This window comes from Halichoerus grypus, chromosome 8, assembly GCF_964656455.1.
Source record: "Halichoerus grypus chromosome 8, mHalGry1.hap1.1, whole genome shotgun sequence".
NCBI lineage: Eukaryota > Metazoa > Chordata > Mammalia > Carnivora > Phocidae > Halichoerus > Halichoerus grypus.
The window spans coordinates 57,677,285-57,704,361 of NC_135719.1; the positions used below are offsets into that span (position 1 = coordinate 57,677,285).

General features: G+C 38.2%; 1 protein-coding gene across 1 annotated transcript; it reads left to right on the forward strand.

Annotated features, from left to right (window-relative positions):
- The first annotated feature begins 1,977 nt into the window (after window positions 1–1,977).
- Window positions 1,978–27,077, forward strand: PYGO1 (pygopus family PHD finger 1). The gene is made up of 3 exons (XM_078079310.1): window positions 1,978–2,670; window positions 19,731–19,816; window positions 20,843–27,077. Exons 1-3 carry the CDS (start codon window positions 2,622–2,624, stop codon window positions 21,965–21,967), a joined length of 1,260 nt encoding a protein of 419 aa, XP_077935436.1. The 5' UTR covers window positions 1,978–2,621; the 3' UTR covers window positions 21,968–27,077.

Here is a 27,077-nt window from a genome sequence, read left to right on the forward strand (position 1 = left end):
AAGCCCACCAACAATAGATTTCCCTGAATTTCTCTGTATGAAAGAGGGAGTAAAGATGAATTCTGGAATTCATAACCAAGCATAATGGATAAAGACTATAACAGCAAAGTGAAGGGATATTTTTGTTAGGATTCCGTCATACTGGAGGCATAAGGAATTATCACGCACAATTCTCATTGCTGTAGAATCACATAGAGAGCATTTAAAGACAGATTTCCGGACCTCATTCTCAACAATCCTGACTCAGTAAATCTGGGGAGGGGTTTGGGAATCTGAAATTTTAGAATGCCCTCCAAGTCTGGCATGTAACAAGTAAGTAGTCAGAATTTGGAAGTCAAATCGATCTAAAAATCCATCACCGGGTAAGATGGTCTTTTTATTCTTGATGAATCATTAAAAAGAGGCCAATTTGTTTCTCTTGATTTACATATTATTTGAGTCTCTAGCTTTAGGGAATTACAATAAAGAATTCAAAATCTCTTAGCAATGATTTTGCTCAACCACTCTCCTTGCACTAAGGTTTATATAAAGAAAACTCTACATTTCCATAATGACTGATATTTCCAAAGTACATCTCTCAACAACCCTGTAAGGTATAGTGTAAGACCCAATTTGCTTTATCACAGAATTAGCTTAGGCTTTATCACACTCTAACAAAACCCTGTCAATCCTGTCATCCCAGGGCCCCTTCCAGTCTGTTTATTCATGCATTCATTCAACAACAACAACAAAATGTGAACACTTGCCAGTCATTGTTCGGTAGCAGAGGATACAGCAGTAAACTGGATAAAATTCCTGCCTGCATGCAGCTTACATTCTAGCTGCTGGGGGGTGGGGTGGGGAGGAGGATGGGCTTCTCTTTCGATGTGCCTGCTGTACAAAATTTTCCCCAGCCTATCCTAGTCTGGATCTTCTAATGAGAAATTTTCTCAAAACTTACTAGAGAAAGGGTAAAATTTGTCCCCCGGACATACCCTATCCTTTTAAAGCTGATTCTGAGGCTATGCTGCTTGGCTATTATGTAGTTGCTAAGACTATACGTTGGCTTCATGTTTACTTCTGTTTTTTTCCGATACTGTATGTGCAGTTGAGTGAGTTTTGAGTCTTGTCTCCGCAGGGATGAGACTCCTTTTGTTTGTGGTTAGTCCTCATATGAATGAGTGCTTTTCAGTGATTCTAACATCAAAATAAGCCCAGTGTCTCACCTGATTGAATATTAGAGCCTGCACCTACAGATTCTCTTTCGTAGGATTACTGGAAAACCTAACAAACAGGGACAACAGTTTTGTAAAAGTAAGTCAAAGAATGTCAGAACTAGAAGAGACCTCAGAGATGCAGCTCCACTGCCTTTTAAAGATCATAACTCAGAGAGGTTACTAGGTTGCTTCAGGTCACACAGCCCAACTGATGAGTGTGAATCAGTGACCAAATCCAATGTACTATCACACTGGAGTTCCTTCTCCTAAAATGTAACGTCTAAATCAGGTCCAGTCTTCTCACCGCTCCTACCCACCCTCCTCTCTTGTATGAAAGTCCTCATCGCTCTTTTCTTGAAGAGTCAGGTCATTAAAACTTGAAGTTGGGGCATTCAACAAACAGGTGTCCAGACCACGGACACCGAGTCGGGGAACGTGGATCTCCACAAGCCGGCCGAGAACTCTCCAGCTCCCGCTTACAAAGTTTTCTCGGATCCTACGTTCCTCTTTCAGATCCCTGGCTGCGAGGCCAAGATGCCTGCTGTGGCCTCCGACGAAGTTCGCAGATGCCATTTCCTCGCAGGAGCGCGGCCGGGAAGAGCCGGCCGCAGAGCCGGGCGTCCTCAGGCCTGGCGGGCGGCGGGGGAGGCCGGGCGCGGGGCTGGGCGGGGCGGCCCCTCGGCGCGCGACTGCCCGCCCCGGCTACGAGGGCCGCGGGCCCGCGAGTCCCGGCGCGGAGCGAGAGGCGCGCGCGGGCCGTGGGGGCTGGGCCGAGGCGGAGCGCGAGACGGCGGCGGCGGCGGCGGCAGGCGCCGCGGGACCAGGCAGCGGCCCCCGCCCCCCGAAGTCCGTCCCCGCGCGGGGCTGGGGAGCTCAGGGCGGGGAAGCCGCGGGGCCGCGCCACGTCCCTCGCCCGCCCCAGAGCGCGTTTTGCAGGCGGCTCCAGGCTGGGGGCTTTTGTGTCTGCGACTCGGGAGCGGCGAGAGCGCAGACCTCCTCCTCAGAGGGCGCTGTGAGTGCGCCGCCAGGGCCCGGCCGCCCGCCTCCTGCCTCCCCTGTCAGCGGCTCTCGAGGCGGCGGCGGCGGCTGCGAAGAAGAAGAAGAAGGAGTGGGAGGAGGCGGCGGCGGCGGCGCACTCGTCCTCCGCACATGCCGGCCCCGGGCGGGGGGCCGCCCCCAGGCCGCGCTCCCGGCCGCCGGCGCTGAGCCCGGCCAGCCCCCGCTCGCCGCCCGGCCGCCCCGAGGCCTCGTCTTCCTCCCAAACTTTGCAAAGTCGGCCGGCGTCCCCGCCGCCCTCGGCCGCGCCTCGGCTCGGAGGCTCGCCTCGCAGCCGCAGCGGCCCCGCGAGGAGGAGGAGCCGCCGCCGCAGCATCAAAGAGACCGAATTCCCGCGGCCTGGGGGGGAGTCATGCTTTGCGGTCTGTAATGTCAGCAGAACAGGAGAAGGATCCCATTTCGCTGAAGAGAGTTCGAGGTAACCGGGAAGGGCACGGGATTGGGGGGATCGGGGTGAGTGGGGTGCGCGGGGGCCGCGTGCCCGGCCGCTGGGAGGCCACGGGGCTCTGTCCGGGCCTAACTCCGCGCAGCCCGCGCGTCCCGCCTGCGCCCCGGGGCCGAGGCTGCGGTTCGAGGCGCGCGGCCCCGGAGCCCGCTCGCCCCAGACGCCCGCGCGGAGCCCTCGCCGCCTCGACTTTGTGTTAGGCGGCAGTTGAAGCCGCGCTCAGCATCCCTCGGTACCCCGCTCCTCTCCCACCTTAGCTCCTTCGCGAGACAGCACAATAGGCACCTCGAAGGGTGAGAAAGAAACACCCCCCGGCAGAGACCACGAACGATGCCCACCCCCCAAAAAGTAAGTTGGACTGCTCAAGAGTTGACGCTTTGAGGAAGGTGTACCGGGCCTTCGCGTCTCTCCCAGCCCCCTTCCCACCTCAAAGGCAACAAATATACAGCTTATTTTGCTCGGGTTTAAGAGGAGACACTATATAAATTCAAAAGGCATTTTCTTTATTGCCTCGTGGGTAAGAATCAAATCACCTGAAATCAATTTTATACGTGATTGGTTTGCTTCTTCCTTGCACACTAGTTAGGAAATTTCCTGCTGCCTTACTATCTAAGAAAAATCGGAGGGAACGCTGTACCAGACAAAAGATAATGCATGTAAGTTCACAGATGCCAGATACGGCTGGAAATTTGGGGGATATCCTCCAGTTTTTATTTTCAGCTCTAAATAGGGTTAAGGCTGAAAGTCCCAAAGTTGAAATAACACTGTTTGTTCATTAAGCAAATATTTATTGAACATGTACTGTGTGCTATGCAATGTTCTTGGCACTGGGGTACAACAGTGAACAAAGCAGAAAGAGTCTTCACCTGGCAGGAGTTCACACTCTAAACAGATAATGAACAAAAGGTATAGAATGGCAAATAGTAAGTGCTCTGGAGATAAACAAAGCAGGTAAAGTGGTTAGGAAATACATCAGAGGTGGAGAGGTGTGGATTATGTGTAAGAGGACTCATGTGGAAGATGATGTTTGAGCCAGGACCAAAGGAAGTGATAGACTAGAGCCATATAGATATGTGTGGGAAGAGCAGTCTAGGAAGAGCAGTTTCAGCAAAAGGAACAGCAAGTGCAAAAGCCCTGGGTCTGGAATTTGCCTAGTGTATTCAAGCAACAGCAAAGAAGTTATGGTAACCAGCAGAGAATGAGCAAAGGGAGAGTAGTATGAGCTGAAGAGAAAGATAGGGTGAGAAGAGGTGTGTGTGTGTGTGTGTGTGTGTGTGTGTGTGTGTGTGTGTGTGTATGTATATATTTAAGATTTTATTGATTTGAGAGAAAGAGTGCACATGCATAGGGGGAGGAGGGGCAGAAAGAGAGGGAGAAGCAGACTCCCTGTTGAGCAGGGGCTCAATCCCAGGACCCCAAGATCATGACCTGAGCCCAAGGCAGCCGCTTAACTGACTGAGCCACCCAGGTGGCCCAAGAATTATATTTTTAACAGGGTTTTTTTGGCTGCTCTGTGGAGAGTAGACTATAGGGAACAAGGGCTGAGGCAGGGAAGCTAGTTAGGAGGCTATTGCAATAATCCTTCCATCCAAACAGGATAAAGTGCTTTATAAATCAGTAAGTAGTAAGGTAAATTTCCAATTAAGTGATGTAGAGATCAAGAACCACGGTCATTCATCTATGTTTTTGTTCCACGTGACTAGAGATTAAACCTAGAGAACTGGATTATAACACAGTGACAATGTGGTATCCAAAAAACATCACTTGAGTATTTAGGTAGAGATTGATTTTCTTAGCCATTTAAGCAAAAACATAATTTAGAGCAGAATATTGTTTTTAAGGCTTAATATCAGCATAGGTTTTCTATTTCGGCTTTCTTTTCTATTTGTGGTTTTGAGTTGCCAAACCCTTTAAGGAATAGACTTTCCTGAGATACAGTTATTCCTCTGATATTCTTGCCGTATTATTTTGCCTATTATTATAAATTACTTTGGGGTTGAAGGAAAAAGAAAGAGGGCTCTCAAGTTTATACCTTTGAACTCAATTATCAGTCTTAATCAAATGTAATTTTGAATAAAATGGATGGGTATTTTATTGTAGGTCAAGAGCACAGATCTATCTTTATTTTGTTCCAGCTACTGCTTTTAAGTTTGGTGGCTTAGCTGTTTGTCGTTGGCTCAGGTGTCAGCTCAAGAATATTCTGCGAGTTAAGTACCAGAATAAAAGGCAAAGAAAGCACTTTTTAAAATAAAAAGTCAATATGAGGAGGGGTTTTTACAATAAGTCACTTTGTTGTGGCTATAACAATTTTTTTCCATTTTATTTATTTATTTATTTTTTAAATTTTATTTTATTATATGGTGTTAATCACCATACATTACATCATTAGTTTTTGATGTCGTGTTCCATGATTCATTGTTTGCATGCTCCATGCAGTATGTGCCCTCTTTAATACCCATCACCAGGCTATAACAATTTTTAAAACATTTTTGGATTATTTTATAAAAGGTACCAGAATATCTGCATGAGTTCTTCTGAAGCACAGTTCTGCTGAACTTGACTGCTCTGCAACTTTTTGTTGTAATTTATATCCTAAGAGTGCATGCAGGATGTGGTCTTTGCAGAACATAAACTGTGAGCCGTGCTTCTTAAACTGTTTCCCATCCACCCATGTATACAGACAGATTTAAATAGTTATGTATTTATTTCATATGTATTATAAAAAATATAAGTCATCAAACCTCTTGTTTAGGATAAGGCCAATATACACACACACAGTTTCAATTTAAAGAAATCATTAAGCAAATAGTATTATAGATGGAACTCAGACATGGCAAAATTATGACAACATGAATGACTAAGGACTTTATCAGTAGTATACTGTGTAGATCAAAAGTATCATATTCCCTGGGATATTTTTAAAAATGTAGGTTTCTGGGCCCACAGAATCAGGATTTCTGGGAGATTTCTCTACATCTTTAATAAGATCCCCCGTGTTCCTTATACTTACTAAGGTTTGAGAACTGCTGATGATAGACCTAGATTGAAAAGGTGAGTGGACAAGAGGAAGCTGATTTGTGGTCTTCTAAACTTGTCCTGATATTTTAATATTAGATTCAGAATTGCTATTTAGTGGCAAAGTATCTTACTCTTATTTTCTATCAGTTGTTACCATCCCCAGTCCCTCAGACCTTGATTTTAAGAAAGATCCATGAAGATAGGTACAATATCTTGGTTATCTTTCTATTTCTCCCCTCATTGCTTTGCCTGCAGTAAATGCCAAATGAATGAATGAGTGAATACATGAAGTAACTCATTGATATGTTTATGCTGATTTTTGATTGTCTGTTCTCTTAGAATGTTACCTGTCATCCTTATTTTAACCAACATTCTCATTATCCAGTATTCTTAGAACTCTTAGGTGTTGATCTGATCACAATATCCATTCCTTTATTCAGCAAATATTTATTGAGCAGTCATAGCACCAGACAGTGGAAATATTGATTAAGAAGGCATAATTCTGTCTTCAAGAAATCTTTAGGATGCAGACAAATAAGTAGTTACAAACAGCATGAGAAGTGCTGTGATCATCTACAGGAAAATGGAACATATAACCTATCTTTAAGGGAATCAAGGAATGCCTTCTGGAGAAGTGTTCTAAGAAGCAGTGAGGGTTCCTTTGTGGAAATGATGTAGAAAGAGCAGCAAGGAGGATGGGGGATGAGAAAAAGGTCTAGTAAGTCAGCAGTGGTTTTAAGAAGGCACTTCTGGGAGAAAACCACATTTTCAAGTAGTGAAATTTAAGTGATAAAGATGTGATGTAAAGAAGCTTGGTGGTAGAAAGACATAGCCAATAGCTTGGAAAGATAGTTAAGAGAAAGTGTCTTTATATTTCCTTTGAAAAAAGACAAACATACTGGTAGACTTACAGAAGAACTGTAAGGGGGAGAAACTGAGAGGGGAGAAACTGAAAAGCAGCAGAAGAGAGGATAATTCATTAATAAAGCATTCAATACATGTTTTTAAATAAGTACCATGTGCTAGGCACTCGATGTGGGAAGCTAGAGATGAGACAGAAAAGGCTTCTTTCTCAAAAGCCAGGTCTCTGTAGGTGAGAGAAGGGAAATAGCATCAAGGTTTGAATGAAATGAAGAGGTAGTCTTGGAGGAAAAAAAAGAGTGAAGAAAGACAGAAATTTAGAGATGAAGAAGGAAGTTGAGGATTCATTCCAGATGAAGTGTTTTTAACCAGAGTTAGCTGGTTAAACACTGGAGAGATTGGGATGTGTTTTAGAATGGGATAATAGCATAGAGATATCATAAAAGTAGTAAAAGTAGACTTTACTAAAAAATGTAGGCCATGTAGAGTGAGTGTATGGAGGATTTGGATTAAGGTTGGAGAAGAAACGTAATTTACGTAGTCATAAAGTGGAGAGGAAGAGCCAGTGGAAGTCTAAAGGAAAGATTTTAGGGGGTTTTGTTGTTTTATTTTTTAATTGGTACATATAAGGGCTGGGCAGATTATCAGGAAAGTAGTTTGTTTTTCAACACATTACATGAATATCCCCCTGAGATGTTTCAGTGTGCACAATGGATAAACATGGTTTGGAACTGAGGAAAGTGGGCTGAGCCAGAAATAGAGACCTGGAAGTTATCAGTAAACAAGTGAGTACTAATTGATGCCTTGGGAGAAGATAGCTCATCTGTGAGAGTGAAAAGTGAGAAGAGAAAAGCATTGAGAAAAGCAACTTTAGGAACGCTAATACTTAGAAGACAAAAGGGAAAAGAGGACCCTGAAGAGCAGAACGTGAAGGAGTAGCCTGAGAGGTAGAAGAGAAGAACCAACAGAGGATAGTGTCACAGAAATATAAAAGGAAGAGCGGATTTATGAGGGGAAGATAAATGAATTTTGTTTTTAGCCTGTTGACTGAAATGTATCTATCTGTGAGATGTCCAGTGTGCTCTTTCTCCCACATTCCCTGTCTTGGTGAACATCATTTATCCAGTGACCCAAACCCATCTCCCATTCCCACCCAACACTTGCCCAGGGTCCTAGAATATTTGTCTCCTTACTATGTTTTGAACCCACCATCTCCTTGGCCTTTCTATAACCACTTCTTTAGTTCAGACTTTATCTTTTTGATTATTATCATAGGCCTCTCACTGGTTTCCTGGCCTCCTGTTTTGTCCCTCTTAATCTATTTTCCACATTGCTACTGCTGGTGATAAATAACTACTATCTATTGAGTACTTACCAAGCAGTTTGTTAATTGTTTTAAATGGATGTCTTGTTTAATCCTATCAAGAACCCTTTGAGTGGGGCGCCTGGGTGGCTCAGTCGTTAAGCGTCTGCTTTTGGCTCGGGTCATGGTCCCAGGGTCCTGGGATCGAGCCCCGCATCGGGCTCCCTGCTCGGCGGGAAGCCTGCTTCTCCCTCTCCCTCTCCCCCTGCTTGTGATCCCTCTCTCGCTGTGTCTCTGTCAAATAAATACATAAAATCTTTAAAAAAAAAAAAAAAAGAACCCTTTGAGTTAGTTGTTATTATTATCATTCTAGGTTTACAGTTGACGAACTGGTGCTCAGAGAGGTCAAGTACTACGTGGTTAAATAACATTCAAGTTTACCCAGCTAGTAAGTGACAAAGCTAGAACTAAACTCTAGGGCTGAAAGTCTTAGTTACTGTGTTCCATGGCCAGTGTGCTCCAAAACACAATTCAGTCATGTTACTCTTTTTTTCTGTAAAATTCTTTAGTGGTTCCCCATTATCTTTGGATAAAAATCCAACCTTCTTATATTGGTTCTTTTTGGTCCAGGCCTACCCCTTAGTTCTCCATCCTTCATATTCCATGAAACGCTCTCCTGTGTCCAGGTCTGAGATAATCACATTTCCTTTCTAGATGTTGTCATGGTTTCTCTTGCCTTTGAACCTTTCTTTGCACATTCTGTTCCTTCTGTTAGGCTTGCCCTCTTTTTTCCCCACCTTTGGTAGGATACTCATTCTCACGGCATCAACTTTGTTGAAACCTCCCAGGATGTGTTTCCTGATACTCCCTCCCTCAGTCAAAATTAGATGGGACATCCTTATGTTCCCTCAACATCCTGTGCTCATGTCTATCATGATATTTATCGCATTCAATTTAAGAGTTTCAAAAAAAGAAAGACAAAATTTTTCTCTAGATTATGGGATCCTTATAGGGAGGAATTATTATTTTTATTTGTGTACTTAAATAAGCTCAACAGATGTTTCTGAAATCTAATTTGATGAGTGTTAACAAAGAGGTTTCAATAACTTAGGTAATTTAGTCTTCCTAGTTTGCTTTCCCCAGAAGTGGCGAGGAGTTATCTCTTGGGAAGATTACACAATTCTCTCTTCTAACAGTCTTATTCCAGGCAATTTAAGGGGTCTAAGTCATCTTTACCTTCAAGGCATCCCTAATGTATGGTCAAGAGTGATTTCAGGTCTCCTTTCCTATTGCCAGTCTCTATAGACATGTTAATAGCAATGTTGAGAAATAGTACGGCATTTGTCTCTGGAGCCTCGCTGCTGGGATCGTATCCCATTTTTACTGTTTACTATCTGTGTGGTCTTTGGCAAGTTACTTAACCTCTCTGTACATCAATTTCCTCATGCAAAACGAGAATAATACTTGTATTTATCTCATAGAGTTCTTTAAAGGATTAAATGTGTTAATGTATATAAAGCACTTAAAGCAGTGCCTGGTACATTCTAAGTTATCTGTTTACTTTTAAAATCAGAAATAGAATATACATTCTAAAATACACAGTCTAAAATACAAGTAATGTGATCGACATTCACTTTTAGGTATTTAATCAATTAATAAGTAAAAGACAGCATATTTTTTCTTGTTTTGATTGGGAGTGGATACGAACTGAACAGAAATAAAGGTTCTCTCCCTTTATGGAAAAGACAATGAACCAAAAAAATTATAAAAGCAGAAACCCCTCATATTTCACAATTTTGCTGAAACAGGTACAAGCTGTTTATTACACGATTTTTATGAATATTTGCAGTTTTGTTCTCCTTTATTTCTGAAGTTTTTTGTTTAAAAATTTGGTTGACTTTGTTACTAAAGTAAGTTTATTATTAGAGGCATTATTATATAGAGTCAGCTTCACACATGAATGCCATCCACCCACCCTCCTATAAGCTTTACATTTGTTAGCAACTTTAAACCTCATGCACCTCAGTAATAAAAAGATCATTAGCCTGGGGGAGAACAGCTGGTACAAGAATCACAAATATTTGAAACCTTAAATCACAGATGTTGAAGGTTTTCAGAATTTAATATTTATTACATGCCCAGATTGATCTAGGTTCTGGGCATCACATGGCAGACACTTTCTGCCTTGCATTCTAAAAGAGTATAATGGCATTTTCATTTCAGTCATATAAGGCCATTTCTTATAATACTGTATTGACATATTAATTCATAATATTGCCATTCAGTGGTAGAGACCAGTGTTAACAGAAGTACATGTTTCAGGTGAAGGCAAAGCTGTTAGCTAAGATGTTCACATCCATAGTAAATGATAGAATAAACTGACATTATATCCCAGACTTCTGTGCTATTATGAAAAACTGATATTTGTCCACTGAGTGTGTTGACAGTGCTTGATACTAGATCTTTTGATAGGGTGTTAAATACTATAGAAACTGAAATGAAGTGAAATTATGGTATAGTTTAGTCTAAAGGAAAGCAAAATGAAAACTAATATTTGAGTGTCCACTGTGTGCCAGGCAGCTTATTTAAGCACTACCCTAGTCAGTTCAGGCTGCTGTAACAGAATACCATAGACTGGGTGGCTTATAAACAATAGCAATTTATTTGGCACAATTCTGGAGGCTAGGAAGTCCAAGATCAAGCTGTCAGCAGATTTTGTATCTGGTGAGGGCCTGCTTCCTGGGCAGTCTTCTTATTGTGTTATAACATGCGGAAGGGCCAAAGGAGCCCTCCCAGGTCTGTTTTATAGGGACACTAATTCCTTTCATGAGGGCACGGTCTGATCACCTCCCACAGCCCCTCCTCCAAAGTACCATCAAACTGGGGATTAGGATTTCAACAAGTAAATTTTGGGAGGGACACAGACTCTGTGTCATTGAATCAGCATAGTAATTAGAATGCATACTTATTTGAACTACTCTTGAAGCAAAGCTGTTTTTGAAGGAAACAAAATGTAAAATATTATTAAAAATTTCATTGAAGTAGAGTTGACACACAGTGTTACGTTACTTTCAGGTGTACAACATAGTAATTTGACAACTCTGTGTTACACTGTGCTCACCACAAGTGTAGCTACCATCTATCACCGTATAGTGCTATTACAGTACTCTTGTTGACTGTATTCCCTGTGCTGGACCTTTTATCCCCCTGACTTATTCATTCCATCACTGGAAGCCTGAATCTCCCACTCCCCTTCGCCCACTTTTCCCTTCCTCTCTCCCCCTCCCCTCTGCCAGCCACCAGTTTGTTCTCTGTATTTATGGGTCTGTTTCTGCTTTTCTTGTTTGTTTTGTTTTTTAGATTCCACATAAAAGTGAAATCACATGGTATTTGCTTTTTTCTGTCTGGCTTATTTTACTTAGTATAATGCCCTCTAGGTCCACACGTGCTGTCCTAAATGGCAAGATCTCATTCTTTTTTATGGCTGAGTGATATTCCAGTGTAGGGTGTGTGTGTGTGTGTGTGTGTTTGTGTGTGGCCATGTGTCCCATCTTCTTTATGCATTCACCCAGCAGTGGACACTTAGGTTGCTTCTGTATCTTGGCTATTGTAAATAATGCTGCAATGAGCATAGGGGCGCATATGTTTTCTATGTGGTCTCTTATATTGTGCAGAAGCTGTTCAGTCAGCCCTCAGTTGTTCTTCAAAAGGAATTGCTCAATAAATAGGTGTAATTTGGTGTGTCCATGAAGGAGCTGAGTTCAAGGTCTTCCTACATCACCATCTTGGATTGGAACCGCATTATAAAATATGTTAAAATAATACAGTCACATTATTTATGAGAACTGTCAATATCACAAACCAAACCATTATTGCAAATAAAGTGAAGTTAAAAAATGAAAATTTAAATGACATAAGAGGCATGCCACTATCTAGTGTACAGAACAATGCCCTCACTTCCTTTTTAAGGACTTGGAGGCTGAAGTAGATGCTTTAACAGAAGAAATAAAAAGGTGGAATATATATAATATATAATGTAATTAGAACATAAAAATACATAAAACTCCTAGAGCAAATAATCCACAGTTTACAAAAATAAAAAGTACTTACAGATAGAAAAAATAATTTTATACTTACAAATAGATTTCATATTAAAAAATCTTTAATTTGTAGATTCTTTAGATGAGAAAAAATTGCCTTGTTTAATAGATGAGACTCTCCAATAAGACTGTGAAGAGACACATACTTCAACTTCCAGCTCCAGATAGGGTTAAAGGGTAAAGGAGAGATAAGAGAATTATTTTGTTTAATTGAGATTGAGTGGCATGATGTAGGGTGATAATATCTAAAGAGATAAAATTTCTTTGCTTTCTTAAGATGAGCGAGGCTTCTTGTTCCATTTTTGTCATCACCCTTTCCCACACCTGTTCCCCTTGTGCATTCAGAGGTCACTGGGCAGGTAGGAGTGCAGAGATGAGATAATCGGAGGGGGAGACAATCAGGAGAGACTATGGACTCTGAGAAACAAACTGAGGGTTCTAGAGGGGAGGGGGGTGGGGGGATGGGTTAGCCTGGTGATGGGTATTAAAGAGGGCACGTATTGAATGGAGCACTGGGTGTTATGCGCAAACAATGAATCATGGAACACTACATCAAAAACTAATGATGTAATGTATGATGACTAACATAACATAATAAAAAAAGGTTTAAAAAATAAATAAATAAAACTTACAAGGAAAAAAAAAGAAAGAAATTCAAGTATTAACAGATTAAAAGTATCACAGTGGCCAGTGTTAACAATGAGCTTTGACAGTTTACTTTTTCTTGGTTCTCTGCCCCACAGCTCTCAGCTCCTGACTGAGTAGTCATGGTTTACCTTGCAGAGCTAACGGCAGGTATATAGAGCAGCTGGAGAGAAGCTTTGGTACCAGAAGTTCTTAGGGTAACCTAAACGACTAGCTCTGTAACCACTGTTTTCCCGTTCCCTGGATTCTGACCTTTTACTTTATCCTTAAAGAGTGAGAATCATGGAAATTCTTGGTAGCTTGTATTCTAATTAGCCCTAATGTCTGTGATTCTGATCTAACATAATGATTACCTCACAGAGAAGAACCACCAGTGTTACAGGTAGCAGCAGGAAGGACCCAGGTAAGGCCAAGAGTCAGAACCATTGAAGATGTTATGTAGTTAACTCTTTAGATGAATAACAAATGGAGAAATAGACACCAGTGGAACTTGAAGATTTGCTTTATGGAGGGAAATGTTAGACTCTTAAATAAAAAATTAATACCATGAAAGTCAGTTTCTAAAAAGAATTTAAGGTGCTTTTACTCACAGATTACTTGAAAATAATGTTTATTTAAATAGCTGCAAATGTCAGAGCCTTGCCTTATAGTGAATACAAGCAATTGTTATTAAATTTTTGGAAAGTGAACAGAGATGTACATACCATTAAGTACTTTTTGTCCATCTTTAAATTACAGCATTTTAATTGTAAAATTATAATTATTCAGTATTCTTAATGCTATGAGTGGGAATTTATATCTTCTAGATTGGAGATTAGAGATTAATTTATTAGTAATTGTTTTTATTTTTAGGAATTACATTTTTCTTTTTATATTTTTGTTATAGTGAAATATCCATGACAGATGTTAGGAAATACAGGACTTTGTTGTTTGGTACCTTTGTTTATTTATATAACCACTTTATTATTTGACCTCTAAAATCATTGCTAATTCTTTTTCCCTACCACACTCATCAAAATTTCTAGGTATTCATATTTGAGAACAACACATTTCTCTGCTCAGCATGTCAGTATATACTGTTAAGGAAAAGTGAATACGATTTGTTAATATGGAATCATCAGTTCATTTTATATGGGCTACTGGGTAGTTATAAATTAGTAATAGATTCAATCATTCCTGAACCATCAGATTTTGAATCAATGGCTTTGAGGGGTGGACTGGATCTCACTATTAGTTCTTTACTTACCATCTACTGAAATGGGATTACTACCACATCAAAGAATTTAAAAATAGGAGTTCCTTTAGTTTGAACCAGAAGTTTTCATTTTTGTCTTTTGTGGTCCACTGAAGAAGACAGTATGTGTATAAGATTTTAGGGAGGCAAACTAGTATCTTAGAAGTATATAAATCTAGTTTTACCCAAACAAAAGAAAAATAGATAAATTGGAGTTCATCAAAATTAAAAACATGTGTCAAAGGACACTATCAAAGTGAAAAGACATGCCACAGACTAGAAGAAAATATTTGAAAATCTTATTACTGGTAACAGACTAGTATCCAGAATATATATAGAATTCTTACAACTTAACAAAAAAGATAAACAACTTAACAAAAAAATAGACAAATGACTGGAATAGGCATTTCTTCAAAGAAAAAATATATATAGATCAATAAGTATATGAAAAGGTGTTCAACATCCTTAGTAATTTTGAATATGCTGATTAAAACCACAATGAGATACCAGTTTATACTTTCTAGAATTCTAGGCTACATTGAAAATACAAACAGAGGAGAGTCAGTCAGTTGAGCATCTGACTCTTGGTTTCCACTCAGGTCATGATCTCAGAGTTGTGAGATTCTGCCCTGTGTCAAGCTCCACACTTAATGGGGAGTCTACTTTGGATTCTCTCCCTCTCTCTCTGCCCATACCCCTGCTCTCTCTCTCTCTAAAAAAATCTTTAAAAAAATTAAATTAAAAAGAAACAAAATAAGTGTTGGGGAGGATGTGAAGAAATTGGAACCCTCAGACTTAGCAGGTGGGAATGTAGAATAGTGCAGCCACTATGTAGAGCAGTTGGGCAGTTCCTCAAAACGTTAAACTTAAGAGATACCATATCGCCCAGTGATTCTATTACCAGGTATATACCCAAGAGAATTGAAAACATATGTTTATATAAAAACTTGTACATAAATATTCATAGCAGCATTATTCTTAGTAGCCAAAAAGTAGAAAAACTCAAGTTGTTCACCAGCTGATCAATGGATAATATAATGTGGTATATCTCTACAATGGAATATTATTCGGCTATAAAAAGGAAATAATACATAATATAACATGGATAAACCTTGAAAACATTACTCTAGTGTAAGTGAAACAAGACACAAAAAGCTGCCACATATTGTATGATTCCATTTATATAACATATCCAGAATACATAAATATGTATAAGTAGATTCATGACTGCTAGGGCCTGGGGGACTGGGAAATGACTGCTAATGAGTATATGATGGGGTGATGATAATGTTCTGGCATTAAATAGTGGTAATGGTTGTACAACCTTGTGAATATCCTCAAAAACTTAAAAGCAAAAGGAAACAAAACCCTGGTTTTAGATTTCCGTGCTGCTTTTTATCAGTGGTATGACTCCTTTGCATTCTGTTTCTTTTTCTTCCTTTAAAAAGTGGGGATGACTTACCTACCTCTTAGGTTGTTAATGAAGATTGAGTTAAAGAACATAGATACAGTCAGATATAGACTTCTAAGTTAAGATGGTAGAACAAAACTACAGAATCTCTTTTTAAATTCCAAGTGAAATGAACCAAAGCCATTTTTGAAAAAGAGCAAAAATGTGCAGCAACAGTGGCAAACAAAGGAAGTGGCACAGCCCAATAATGTAATTCTGAAACAGTGCAAAATGCACTGTCTTAGGTTCTAAGACAACCTCTGCCCTTGAAAGCTATTAGTGATTTATAGAATTTTGAGAATTCTTATTAATAACCCCAAGTCTGGAGAGAAGGAAATTAAATGACTATTCTTTATATTCTCATTCTTTTGAGTAAGAAAAAAATGAATGAAACAAAAAGTTAAAAAAAAAAAAAAAAAGAGGACTGTCTGTGACAGAAAAGTCTCCAGGGATACAAACTGAATCAGGGAACACAGGAAACCTCCCATGTGAGTGAGTTACTACACCCCCTGACTAGGTAGACGTGCCTTTAACAAAATGTCAGAATTAAAAACCTGGATGTTCCACGGAAACACAAGAGGTTAATCTTACTAATATAGGCAAGTGTTCAAAAGAGATAATAGCATATCCAGTCACATGAAAATGATAACATTTGTATAAAAGTGAGTAAGTTGGCTTTACTTCACGAATGTCAGTTTTGAGTTGAATATTAAAATAATTTAAAGGGGAAAAATCACATGATTATCTCAGTAGATAAAGCATATTACCTAAACCAAGTAATCTTAGATGTGAAAAAAAGAGAGTCAGAAAGTCACCCATGTTAAATCAGAGCAAATAAAAGATCTAGACAGAATTGCAAGATAATAAAAGCATAACTGTGCAAACATACTATAGCAAACTAATGAATTAACAAAAAAAAAGAAGGAAAAGAAATAGCATGCAGAAGATGAAGACCCATAACCTAAAAGACAGAAGGAAAGATTTCACATGTACGTCAAGTGGTAGACCTTAATGAAAAAACAAAACAAAAATAAAAGCAAGAGTTCAAAGACAGGATGATTAATACAACAAAAGCTTACTAATAGATATGGTGCTAAAAATTTCTCTAGCATAATGATAACTAGTGCCCCCAAAATAGAGCACTCAACAAAGAGCAGAAAAAGTGTTCAAAGATGTGATAAAAGAAAATTTAGCTGAAATAAAGAATTGAATCAGAGATACAAAAAGTAGATGGATGGAAATGGGATGGAAAAAGTAGAATAAGATATGATACCATATTATCTTAAACATTCAAAGTTCCATGAATGCTATCTAAAATTAAGAAAATTAAGAAAAGAAAAGACATACATTTTTCAAACTTAATGTTTTCCTTGATGTCTTTTCTTAGAGGATTCTTTCCAAAAACTTCTCTTATGGTAAAGAAATATTTAACATATTCTATAGTTTAATTCATTTCTTTTTTCCTTTATTACATTATAATAAAGTTAAAATTTAATGTTTTTATTTAAAAATAGTATCCCATCTTTGTAAAGGTGTTACTATTGCTCTGTATTCACGGAAGTAAGTAGGTAGGTAATAAGCTAGATGTGTGGAATGATGTTAACTTAGTAGTAATGACAGTTTCTGGCTGGTGGCCCTTGAGATATATATCAGTCAGGGTCTAGTCAGAGATAGAAACCATACCAGTTATTTTTAATAGAATTTAATATAAGGTATTGTTAACAGACGTTAAACTGGTGGCAAAATAGGATACTAAAGTTTTCACAGAGGTATCGACTGTGGGAAGCAGCTACCATTCCTGACGCCACAGGAGAGAAGTTGGAATTATTAGAATATATAAATTCACAGTAGGGGCCCTGTGGAGTTAAAACTCAGATCTCTGAGAAGGAGGTGCTGCTTATTCTAGTATTAATGCCTCTGGACTCTGAGGGTGGGCCCCGTGGGCCTGGGATTCAAATGCCTGGTGCTAATGTGTCTGAGGAGGGCACAAAAAGGCTGTTTGGGATAATAAGTGAGGTAAAAAACAATGTAATTTTGTTCTAGTTGTCTAGCCAGAACAGGGACTACCTTTCCAATTATTAGAAGTATTCCTCCGTGTCTCTCAATATAGACCTTTTGAAGGTTTTTATTCATACTGATCTTGTGCATTTTTTAAATTTATTGCTATTTTAGTTTAGTTTTGTTCCTATAAATGAAAACTTTTCTTCTACTCTATCTTTTGACTGGTTTTAGTTTGTGTATAAAAAAGCTTCTTATGTTTAAATATTAATTTAACATCCAGAATCCTTACTGAATTTTGTTACCGTTTGTCAGTTTTTCACCTTCATAGTATATAGGCTTCTCTAAATAGCTCCTAGAGATATCTGCTTTGCATTTTGTTAGGTGGGGGTCTTTGTCCAACACACTGATTTCTCTTTATTGTCAAGTACCATTTCTTTTCCTGAACTATTACTGTAAAAGACTGATCTCCCTGCTCCTACCCCTGTCCCACCATCAATTAATTCTCAACACAACTGCTAATATAATACTTCTAAAACTTAAATCACACCACTTTCCTGCTCAAAACCCTTAAATGATCATCCGCTGTTCTTCAGATAAAATTCACATTCCTTAGCATAAACTACAAGGCGTTGTGTCTTAGTCTGCTTGGGCTGCAAGAACAAAGTATCATAGACGGGGTGGCTTCAACAACAGAAATTTATTTTCCCACAGTTTGGAGGCTGGGAAGTCCAAGATTAAGGTGCTAGCCAATTCACTTCCTGGTGAGTGCTCTCTTTCTGGTTTGCAGATGCCCACCTTCTCGCCCGTGTCCTCACATGGCCTTTCCTGTGTTTGTACTTAGAGGGGAGCGGTGGAGAACAGACTCTTCTTTCTCCTAAGGCCACTAATCACATCTTAAGGGCCTGACCCTCATGACCTGATGTAATCTTCATTACCTCCCAAGGGCCCTACATTCAAATACCATCATGCTGTGGGGTAGGGCTTCAAAATAAGAATTTTGAGGGGCGCCTGGGTGGCTCAGTTGGTTAAGCAGCTGCCGTCGGCTCAGGTCATGATCCCAGAGTCCTGGGATCGAGCCCCGCATCAGGCTCCCTGCTCAGCAGAGAGCCTGCTTCTCCCTTCCCCTCTGCCTGACACTCTGCCTACTTGTGCTCTCTATCTCTCTGTCAAGTAAATAAATAAATAAATCTTTAAAAAAAAAAAAAAGAATTTTGAGGGGACACATTCTGTCCATACTGCTCTAAATGATCTGGTCCCTACCTATCTCTTTAACTCTTCTAGTGGCACTGTCCAGAGTCCCTTAACACACTGGCCTCTTTTAAATTTCTCAAAGACATCGGGCTTCTTTCTACTTAAGAATCTTTACACATGCTATTCTCTCCTTATGCTGTTTACATGAGAGATTTGTTATCCTCCTGTAAGTCTCAGTTTATTTATTTTATTTTATTTTTATTTTATTTTTTTATCCTGTAGGTCTCAGTTTAAATACCCCTTTTCTCAGAATCCACATGTGTGAGTAGGTCTCCTCTAATTCTCAACTCACTGAACTTATTTATTAATCTATTACAAATGTGTATCTATATATGCATACATAATTTTATTCTGTCTACTCTTGTAATAATCAGAATCCTCCATAATAAGAAGTGTTTTTGTAATGGAAAAAAATTCTACTGATAAACTTTCAAGCTTTTGCTTTTGTTTGATTGTATACTGTTGAGAAAATAATACATACATTGTTGTACTTGGACCATACCTTTAAGAATTTAAAGGCTACATACCTTTAATGCCATAATTCCAGTTCTAAGAATGATTTGTACATGTATTTAAGACACTTGTACATAGATTTTCATTGCAGACAGCAAAATTTTGGAAACAACCTAAATATCCATCAATAGGGAGGGAGCTAGTTTAATGAATTATGGTACAATCATACCATGAAATACTACTCAGTTATTAGGTGATAGAGCAGTTCTGTATGTAATTATGTGGAATGATTTTCAAGAAGAAAGCAAGGTGTAGAGAACATTGTGTATAGTATGCATGCCATGGTTTGTGTACTCCCCGCAAAAGATACCATGCTGGAATTTATCTAGATTATCTTCTGAAAGATAGAGCAAAAACTAGTGGTTGCCTCCAGGATAAGAAACCAGATGACTAAAGCTTCAAGTGTAGGATGGAGACTTTCTCACTGAAAGAATAATAAAAAATACTATGGAAGTAGAGATGAATGTTTCTGGCTGAAATTATGGGGAAGACTTTTTGAAGAACAAAGATTTTTTTTAAAAAAGCTTAGTATTGCTTTTACCTAACAAAAATAGAACACATATTAACAGGTAATTATGATAGATATTGCTGTGAAAGATGTAAAGTGATTTCAGTTACAAGTGGAAATGTTATCTGGAATTTTTTTTTTTTTTTTAGGTGGTGATAGTGGACTGGATGGGTTAGGAGGACCAGGTGTACAACTAGGAAGCCCAGACAAGAAAAAACGCAAGACAAATACACAGGTAAATTGACATTTTCTCTAATAACAGTTTTTGTTCACTGATAAGATCAAGCTGATGAGGTAAATTTAAATTTGGTCATGAGTTTGTTTCCTATCCTCATTCATAACCTAATCGTGAATTCTGCAGTGATTTTTTTTTTTTTTTTACTCTGCAACCAGTGGCTATTGTTGGCCTATAGGCCTAAAGTGGGTATTGCAAGAAGGAAGTGTAGGCAGACAAATTAAAATGCTTATTCTTAAATCTAACTTAAAAAGCATAGATACCTGTACTCCTGCTAAAAGATTGTAAAATCTGGGGACACAGGTTTAACCTGAAGCAGTGTTCAGCTGCTATAATAATTCAGTAGTACATATGTATCATTAAGCGGTCATGGTGGAAGTATCTTTTATGTATAACCTGTGCTTGGATAATCGTTATAAAAACAGGCCTCTGTGCTTTTATCCCCTGTGAATTTGAAGCACTCTTTTTCTTTTAAAGACTGAGAGGAAGTATGATGTGTATACAGATTACTTTTTTCCATTTTGGCCACCATCTGTTAAACTTGCAGTGTGACTAAAACTGGAAGTTTATTTTTCCATTCTGAGGCCAAGAGCATAGTGCTTGGGGAATACTTTAATAGCTACTCCCTGAAGTTAAGCTAGTAAAAAAACTTAGATCCTGTTTATTGTTACTTAATTTTATGGTTTAAGTGAAAGATTCTAGAATTATAGTTAAGCATATTAAACGAAAGTTATATAATGAAGCTTCTTTTGAAGCTTAAATACCTTTGGAATTTGAAGTAACAATGAGTTTGAGCTCAGAAAAGCATACCTTCTTTCCTTTCCTAAAGGAAGAAATCTACACATTTTAATCATTAAATATAATTAAATATGAAAACTATTTGGAATTGAAAGGTCAAATGAAGAATTAGATTTTCATAACATAGCAAGAGAAATTTGATTAAAGCTAGGTTGTTACGTGTTAAGATAACAGTTTTAATGACTTCTTTGATCGAAACATGTACTTTATTCTACATTCTCATTTCAGGGGCCTTCTTTTCCTCCATTGTCTGAGTATGCTCCACCACCAAATCCAAACTCTGACCATCTAGTGGCTGCTAATCCATTTGATGACAACTATAATACTATTTCCTATAAACCACTGCCTTCATCAAATCCATATCTTGGCCCTGGTTATCCTGGCTTTGGAGGCTATAGCACATTCAGAATGCCACCTCACGTTCCTCCAAGAATGTCTTCCCCATACTGTGGTCCTTACTCACTCAGGAATCAGCCACACCCATTTCCGCAGAATCCTTTGGGCATGGGTTTTAATCGACCTCATGCTTTTAACTTTGGGCCACATGATAATTCAAGCTTTGGAAATCCATCTTATAATAATGCACTAAGTCAGAATGTTAACATGCCTAATCAACATTTTCGACAAAATCCTGCTGAAAACTTCAATCAGATTCCTCCACAGAATGCTAACCAAGTGTCTAACCCTGACTTGGCGTCTAACTTTGTCCCTGGAAATAACTCAAATTTTACTTCTCCGTTAGAATCTAATCATTCTTTTATTCCTCCCCCAAACACTTTCAGTCAAGCAAAAGCACCACCCCAAAAACAAGACTTTAGTCAAGGAGCAACCAAAAACACTAATCAAAATTCCTCTGCTCATCCACCTCACTTAAATATGGATGACACAGTGAATCAGAGTAGTATTGAGTTAAAAAATGTTAATCGAAACAATGCAGTAAATCAAGAGGCTAGCCGTTCGAGTACCGCAGAAGCTACAAATAACAGCCATGCAAATGGGACACAGAATAAGCCACGACAACCTAGAGCTGCCCCAGATACATGCACCACTGAAAAAAGCAATAAATCCTCTCTCCACCCAAGCCGTCATGGCCATTCTTCTTCTGACCCAGTGTATCCTTGTGGAATTTGTACAAACGAAGTGAATGATGATCAGGATGCCATCTTGTGTGAAGCCTCTTGTCAGAAGTGGTTTCATCGGATCTGCACTGGAATGACTGAAACCGCTTATGGTCTCCTGACTGCAGAGGCATCAGCAGTATGGGGCTGTGATACCTGTATGGCTGACAAGGATGTCCAGTTGATGCGTACTCGGGAAACTTTTGGTCCACCTGCAGTGGGCAGTGATGCTTAATCACCGGCATTAACTAAAGGGTTTTTTGTTTTTTTTCTTCCTGTGTCTTACAGAGGTTCAGTGACACAGGATTTTAATGTTTTACATTATTTTTTTAAATGCACACACAAAAAGATTATTTACCTTTTAGTTTTTATTAATATTCTACTTCATTACCAGTGCAAATTTTGTGTTGTCTTTGTTTGCTATCTTAAATGAGAATAATGTATATGGGGGTGCTTTAGAAAGTACTATACAAATAAATGTTAGTTGTTGTTGTTAATCATAAAAAAGCCTCTTGAAGCTTCAAAATAATATATAGCAAATATAGGCAAATTTTGACTTTTAAAAGTTAGAATCATTGAAAAATGTACATTGCAGAGCTGAACTTTGGCAATATTACATTAAATGGTTCAAAAAATTTTTCAAGGATCTATTTGACATGTTTTCAGAAAAAACTATGTGTAGTTATAACATGGAAGAAAGCATACATTTTAATGGATGTTTTAAAAAATAATAGATATGTTACCAGATTTCTTCCCACTAGGGTCCTTGAAATTAGTGACGTTCCTATTTTCAAGTCAGTCTTTTCAAGATATGTTTGTACAGATATGAGACAGATGTTAGTATATAGTAGATGCTCAGTAAGTATTTGTTGATTAACTTGTGGATTGTACCACATGAAATTGCTAATATTATTAGATCAGTTGGAAAATGACTGCAGTTAGTAGAGTTGAAGTGAAGTATGTTTCTAGTTGTGCTGTTTAGAATTATAATAGTATTAAGCTCTTCATTCCATTTCCTTTGATTATTGAGTTGTTTTGTTATTGTTTTCCAGAGAAATAACATAGTATCCTCGGAAGAATTGCAAATACTTCTTTTAATATGATTTCAAGCCAGGACATAACTGCAAATGACATAGGTGGAAACATCAAGTTGGCCTTAGAAGGCTCAGCTGGTGAAAGAACTGCTCAGTGGTGGTTTGGAAAGTCTTTTTCTGGGGATCTGGATTCAAAGACAAGCCTCAGGGGAGATCAGAATCCATTTTGAGTAAAGACCAATTAAGAGCCAGGGTGAAAGCTAACTTACAAACGACAATTTCAAGGCCTTGAAGTAGACCGAGTTTCTATTGTGACTGGGGAAAGTGTAAAGACGGACCCAAGAACATCCTCCTGGGAGATGATCAAGAACAGAGACAGTCAGAGGTGTACTGTTAAGATTCAAAACTTCAGTGGAAACCTGTTTTTAGAGCGGATCATGACCTGTGACCAAAAACCCCCCCCAAAAACAAAACAAAACCCACAAAAAACAACCCCCCCCCACAAGATACTGTATAACAATTGATAGTAGTTCATACGATGGTTGGATGTTGGTGAAGCTCCCAGACTTGCACCATCATTATCATTGTGACCAAAAAAGTTCTGAAGTCCATGTGGTGATCTGCGAAAGAAGAATTAATCACTACTGTTTAAACCCTAGTGAAACAGCAGCGGCAGCATATCACCAAGAAACTAAAATTGTGCGTGAAAATTTTGATTAAAAAAAACATCCTTTGGTTAATAAACATGAGCCCACACTTTTACATGACAGCACTTGACCTCACATGTCACAAGCCACTAAAGCAAAGTTAATTGAATTGGGACATTAAATTTTGTCATGTCCATTATAATCACCAGACCTTTACCCAGCGAACTACCATCTTTTTCATCATTTGAAGCTTTTTTTAAGAAACAACATGTTCTCCAATTAAGAAGCAGTAATTGGAGGGATATGAACAATTTATATAGCTGAAGAAATGACAAATTTTATAAAAATGAAATATTTAATATCCTACTAGAAGAAAATTATTAATGCTCATGATGCATATTTTGATTGAATAAAACTTATTTTTTTAAATACAGTGTTTTAATTTTGACCTACAAAAACAGCAATTTCATATGGTACAAGGTAGTAGAAGGTTTTCTCCATTTACCTGTGACTAGTTAGAGGTGAGTACAAAATATTTTCAATGTAGTTGTAAATTATATATCTTTACAATTTTAGGAAATGAAGTGATACGAACTTTAATACTAGGTACTCCTTGGTGTGACAACTTTACCAATTGAAGCAGGTTAAAATGCAGTATTTTTGGTTGACTCTAACATTTGATGTGTTCAGTAGCATACTTGAAGATCCCATTTTGCTTACTTTATATTAGAAATACACGATTTTCTAAATGTTTAAGGACCTAGTTATGTTGTTCTTGAAATCCTAGTGAGTGCTGATTTTGAAGAAATGATGCATTGCATGCTGTAAGCCCAGTTCTAGCATCAGATCATGGTTTTTATGACAATATAGTTTAGATAGATATTGAGTAGAACCTTCCAGTGTCCTCAGGAGTTAACATTTTACATGGTAGTACTTGAGTTGTACTTAAGGTTAAAATTGATTATCCAGTTTCTTAAGCCATCTGTTGCTTACAGTTTCAGTGGTTATTTTGTGAAAGTGAAGTAACCTCTCCCAAGCTAGTCTAAAGGTACTTGATTTGTAATGTGATTCTTTTCCATTTCCAAATAGTTGTTTTTAAAAACTTACAAGTGAATTTTTATTCAAGTATTTAGATCTTCAGAGCACCTTATTTAAGTAAGAGTCTGTAAATATTCAAAGAAAAACCCGTGGTTGACTGACAGCGAGTCGTAGGCAAACTATAATCATAGTTTGTGAATGTTTTCATGTATTCAAATTACTTTTCTTAACTAGTTCCACATTTGTCTCTGTATGACACTAAGTCAAAAATTAGATGGTTTTTGATAGGAAAAGTGATGAAATATAAGAATGTCCAATTTGACCCAAAGAAGGCTATTAATACAAATTGATACAGCTTTGTTAGGACAAGTGATGAGCTGCCCTAAACATTTTCAAATATCCAGTAATGGAAAGAAATGTACATAGGTGGAATAATCTTCCAGTAGCATTGCACCTTTTCTTATGTAATCTTTTTCCTTCACTGAAAGACCTCATCCCACATGCACACATACACGCAAAGACACACACACACACACACACACACAACTGAGCAGGAAATCGTGGTTTCTCCTATATTCTCAAGTTTTGTCTAAGTTCAGACTGGCTAACTTTCAGCAGCTAGGCTCTCTCACGACAGCTAGGTTGCTGATAGTTTTAAAGCATCAGTTCCTTTCCCAGAACTTGCTTTATTCATTTCACGAGAGAATTCCTAGTCTACTTACTTCTGGATGCTACTGGACTCAGTAATGCTGAAACAGTTAAGCTTGTAAAAGAAAAATTATTCTTCAGATAGAGTGCTTAGAATTAGTTTTGTGATCGGTGTTTTCCTTTGGTGTGAAATACTTCTAGAGTATTGCTATCATGATTCTGGTTATCCAAATTAGAAGATTATGTACATAAAGCAAGATTTCTCTTGCAGTAGGGGTTATTCTTTGTAGATTAACCAAGATAAAGATTTTTTTAAGACTTCCAACTCTGCCTACTGGTAGGAAAAAACCTCAGTAGTGTGGGTCACCATGAATTCTGCTGACTTCAATCATCTTAATAAGGATCAGGAGTCTTCATCTAGTATTCTTTCAAACTTGTTTGTCTTGAACATATTAAAAGTGTTAGTGGCTATTGTCCAGTATACTATAGTAATTGTATTTAATAGTAAAAAGAAAAATGTAAGTAATGATTTTTTTTAAGGGAGCTCTAAAGAATTTTTGGATTTTGTTTTTTAACAGTGTACAGAGGTTTCATATGCATGAACATTTGTGCTATTTTAGATTTTTTTTTAATTAAAAAGTTCAATTAAGAGCATCCAGGCTCCCAAAGGTCATTTGTAAATAGTGGTTTGGAACATTATATAAAATGATTAGATTGTTAGGAAAGCTCATAAGGCTTATTTAAACCATAATGTAGTTAACCAATAGTATCATGCTGAGCACTCAGTTTTCTTTAGGGAACCAATCAGTGTAGGAGGTAGAAAGAAATAGAGGCCTTTCCTTTTTCCTGATGGGATTCAGGAAAGTTAAGTTTCTTGGTGTTAGTGTTTCTTAGTTGTCCTCTTACCATCCTAAACCCTCCGGTGGAATACTATATAAGCCAACTTGCCTTTTCCCTTACTGGATGCTCTATGCTTCAAAATTTTATCTTTCCTCTATTCAGAATTCCCATTTTTTCTGTGCTTATGGCTGGCTAGATTTTAAGGGCAAAATGTTTTCCACCAAGATGCGAATGAAGATAGTGAAGAAAGTGGGATTAAACCTTTTTTTTTTTTTTTTAAGACTGCTTATTAGTTCAGGATGAATTTTTATCTAATAAGATTTCAGAAAATATGACCACATTTCAGGCACTGTGGGAAGCAGTATTTTTATCAAATTGATGGATGCTGTCTTGAGAGTATTTCCCAATTTCCTTTAGATTGTTGGGACTTTTTTACAGTTTTCTTTCCTCAACTTTTGAACTCAGAGGTTTCTTCTCATTTCCAAAATGAGTAACTTCCCCCGTTCCCCTATCCTGTTTATCCAGTAGAACAGTATAGAAGTCACATCTGCATTTTTCTAACTCTTGGTACCGAGGTGGAAGTTTAGAGATACTCCTGGAGTAGGGCTGGCATTAACATCTCCCAAGACATATGGTCTAGGGGAAATGAAAAGTGGCTATCTCTAAGCCAGACGTGAGGACATCAGAGGCTGCCTGTATTTCTTTGAAAATTTTTAATGAAACCCAATGGATAAGCTTCATCTTTGTCAGTTTGTCAAAATACATTACTTGCAATTGTATTAAAACTAATTCTAAAGACGTACTTTTCTTGTTCTGTAGGTGATATAGATGATGTTGCTTGTTAGTTAAAATATCTTTTATAAAAGAAAGTCCTGCTTCTTATCATGATGTATGTGACTTAAATGACTGTTTCATATTAAAACTATTTCTTCCTTATGTACTGTTTACATATACCTCTTTTTGGGATATTAGTTCAGTACTTTTATACAAATCTGAGTGTGTTCCACATTGGTGACATGTATTTTTGCAGTAATTTTTTGTTTTGTTCTTAGAGCATGTCTAAAGTAACACATGCACTAGTGCTGTGGTCTGTGGCAAAATTACTGTAATTCAAATTGGAAAATAAAATGTTTCCAGA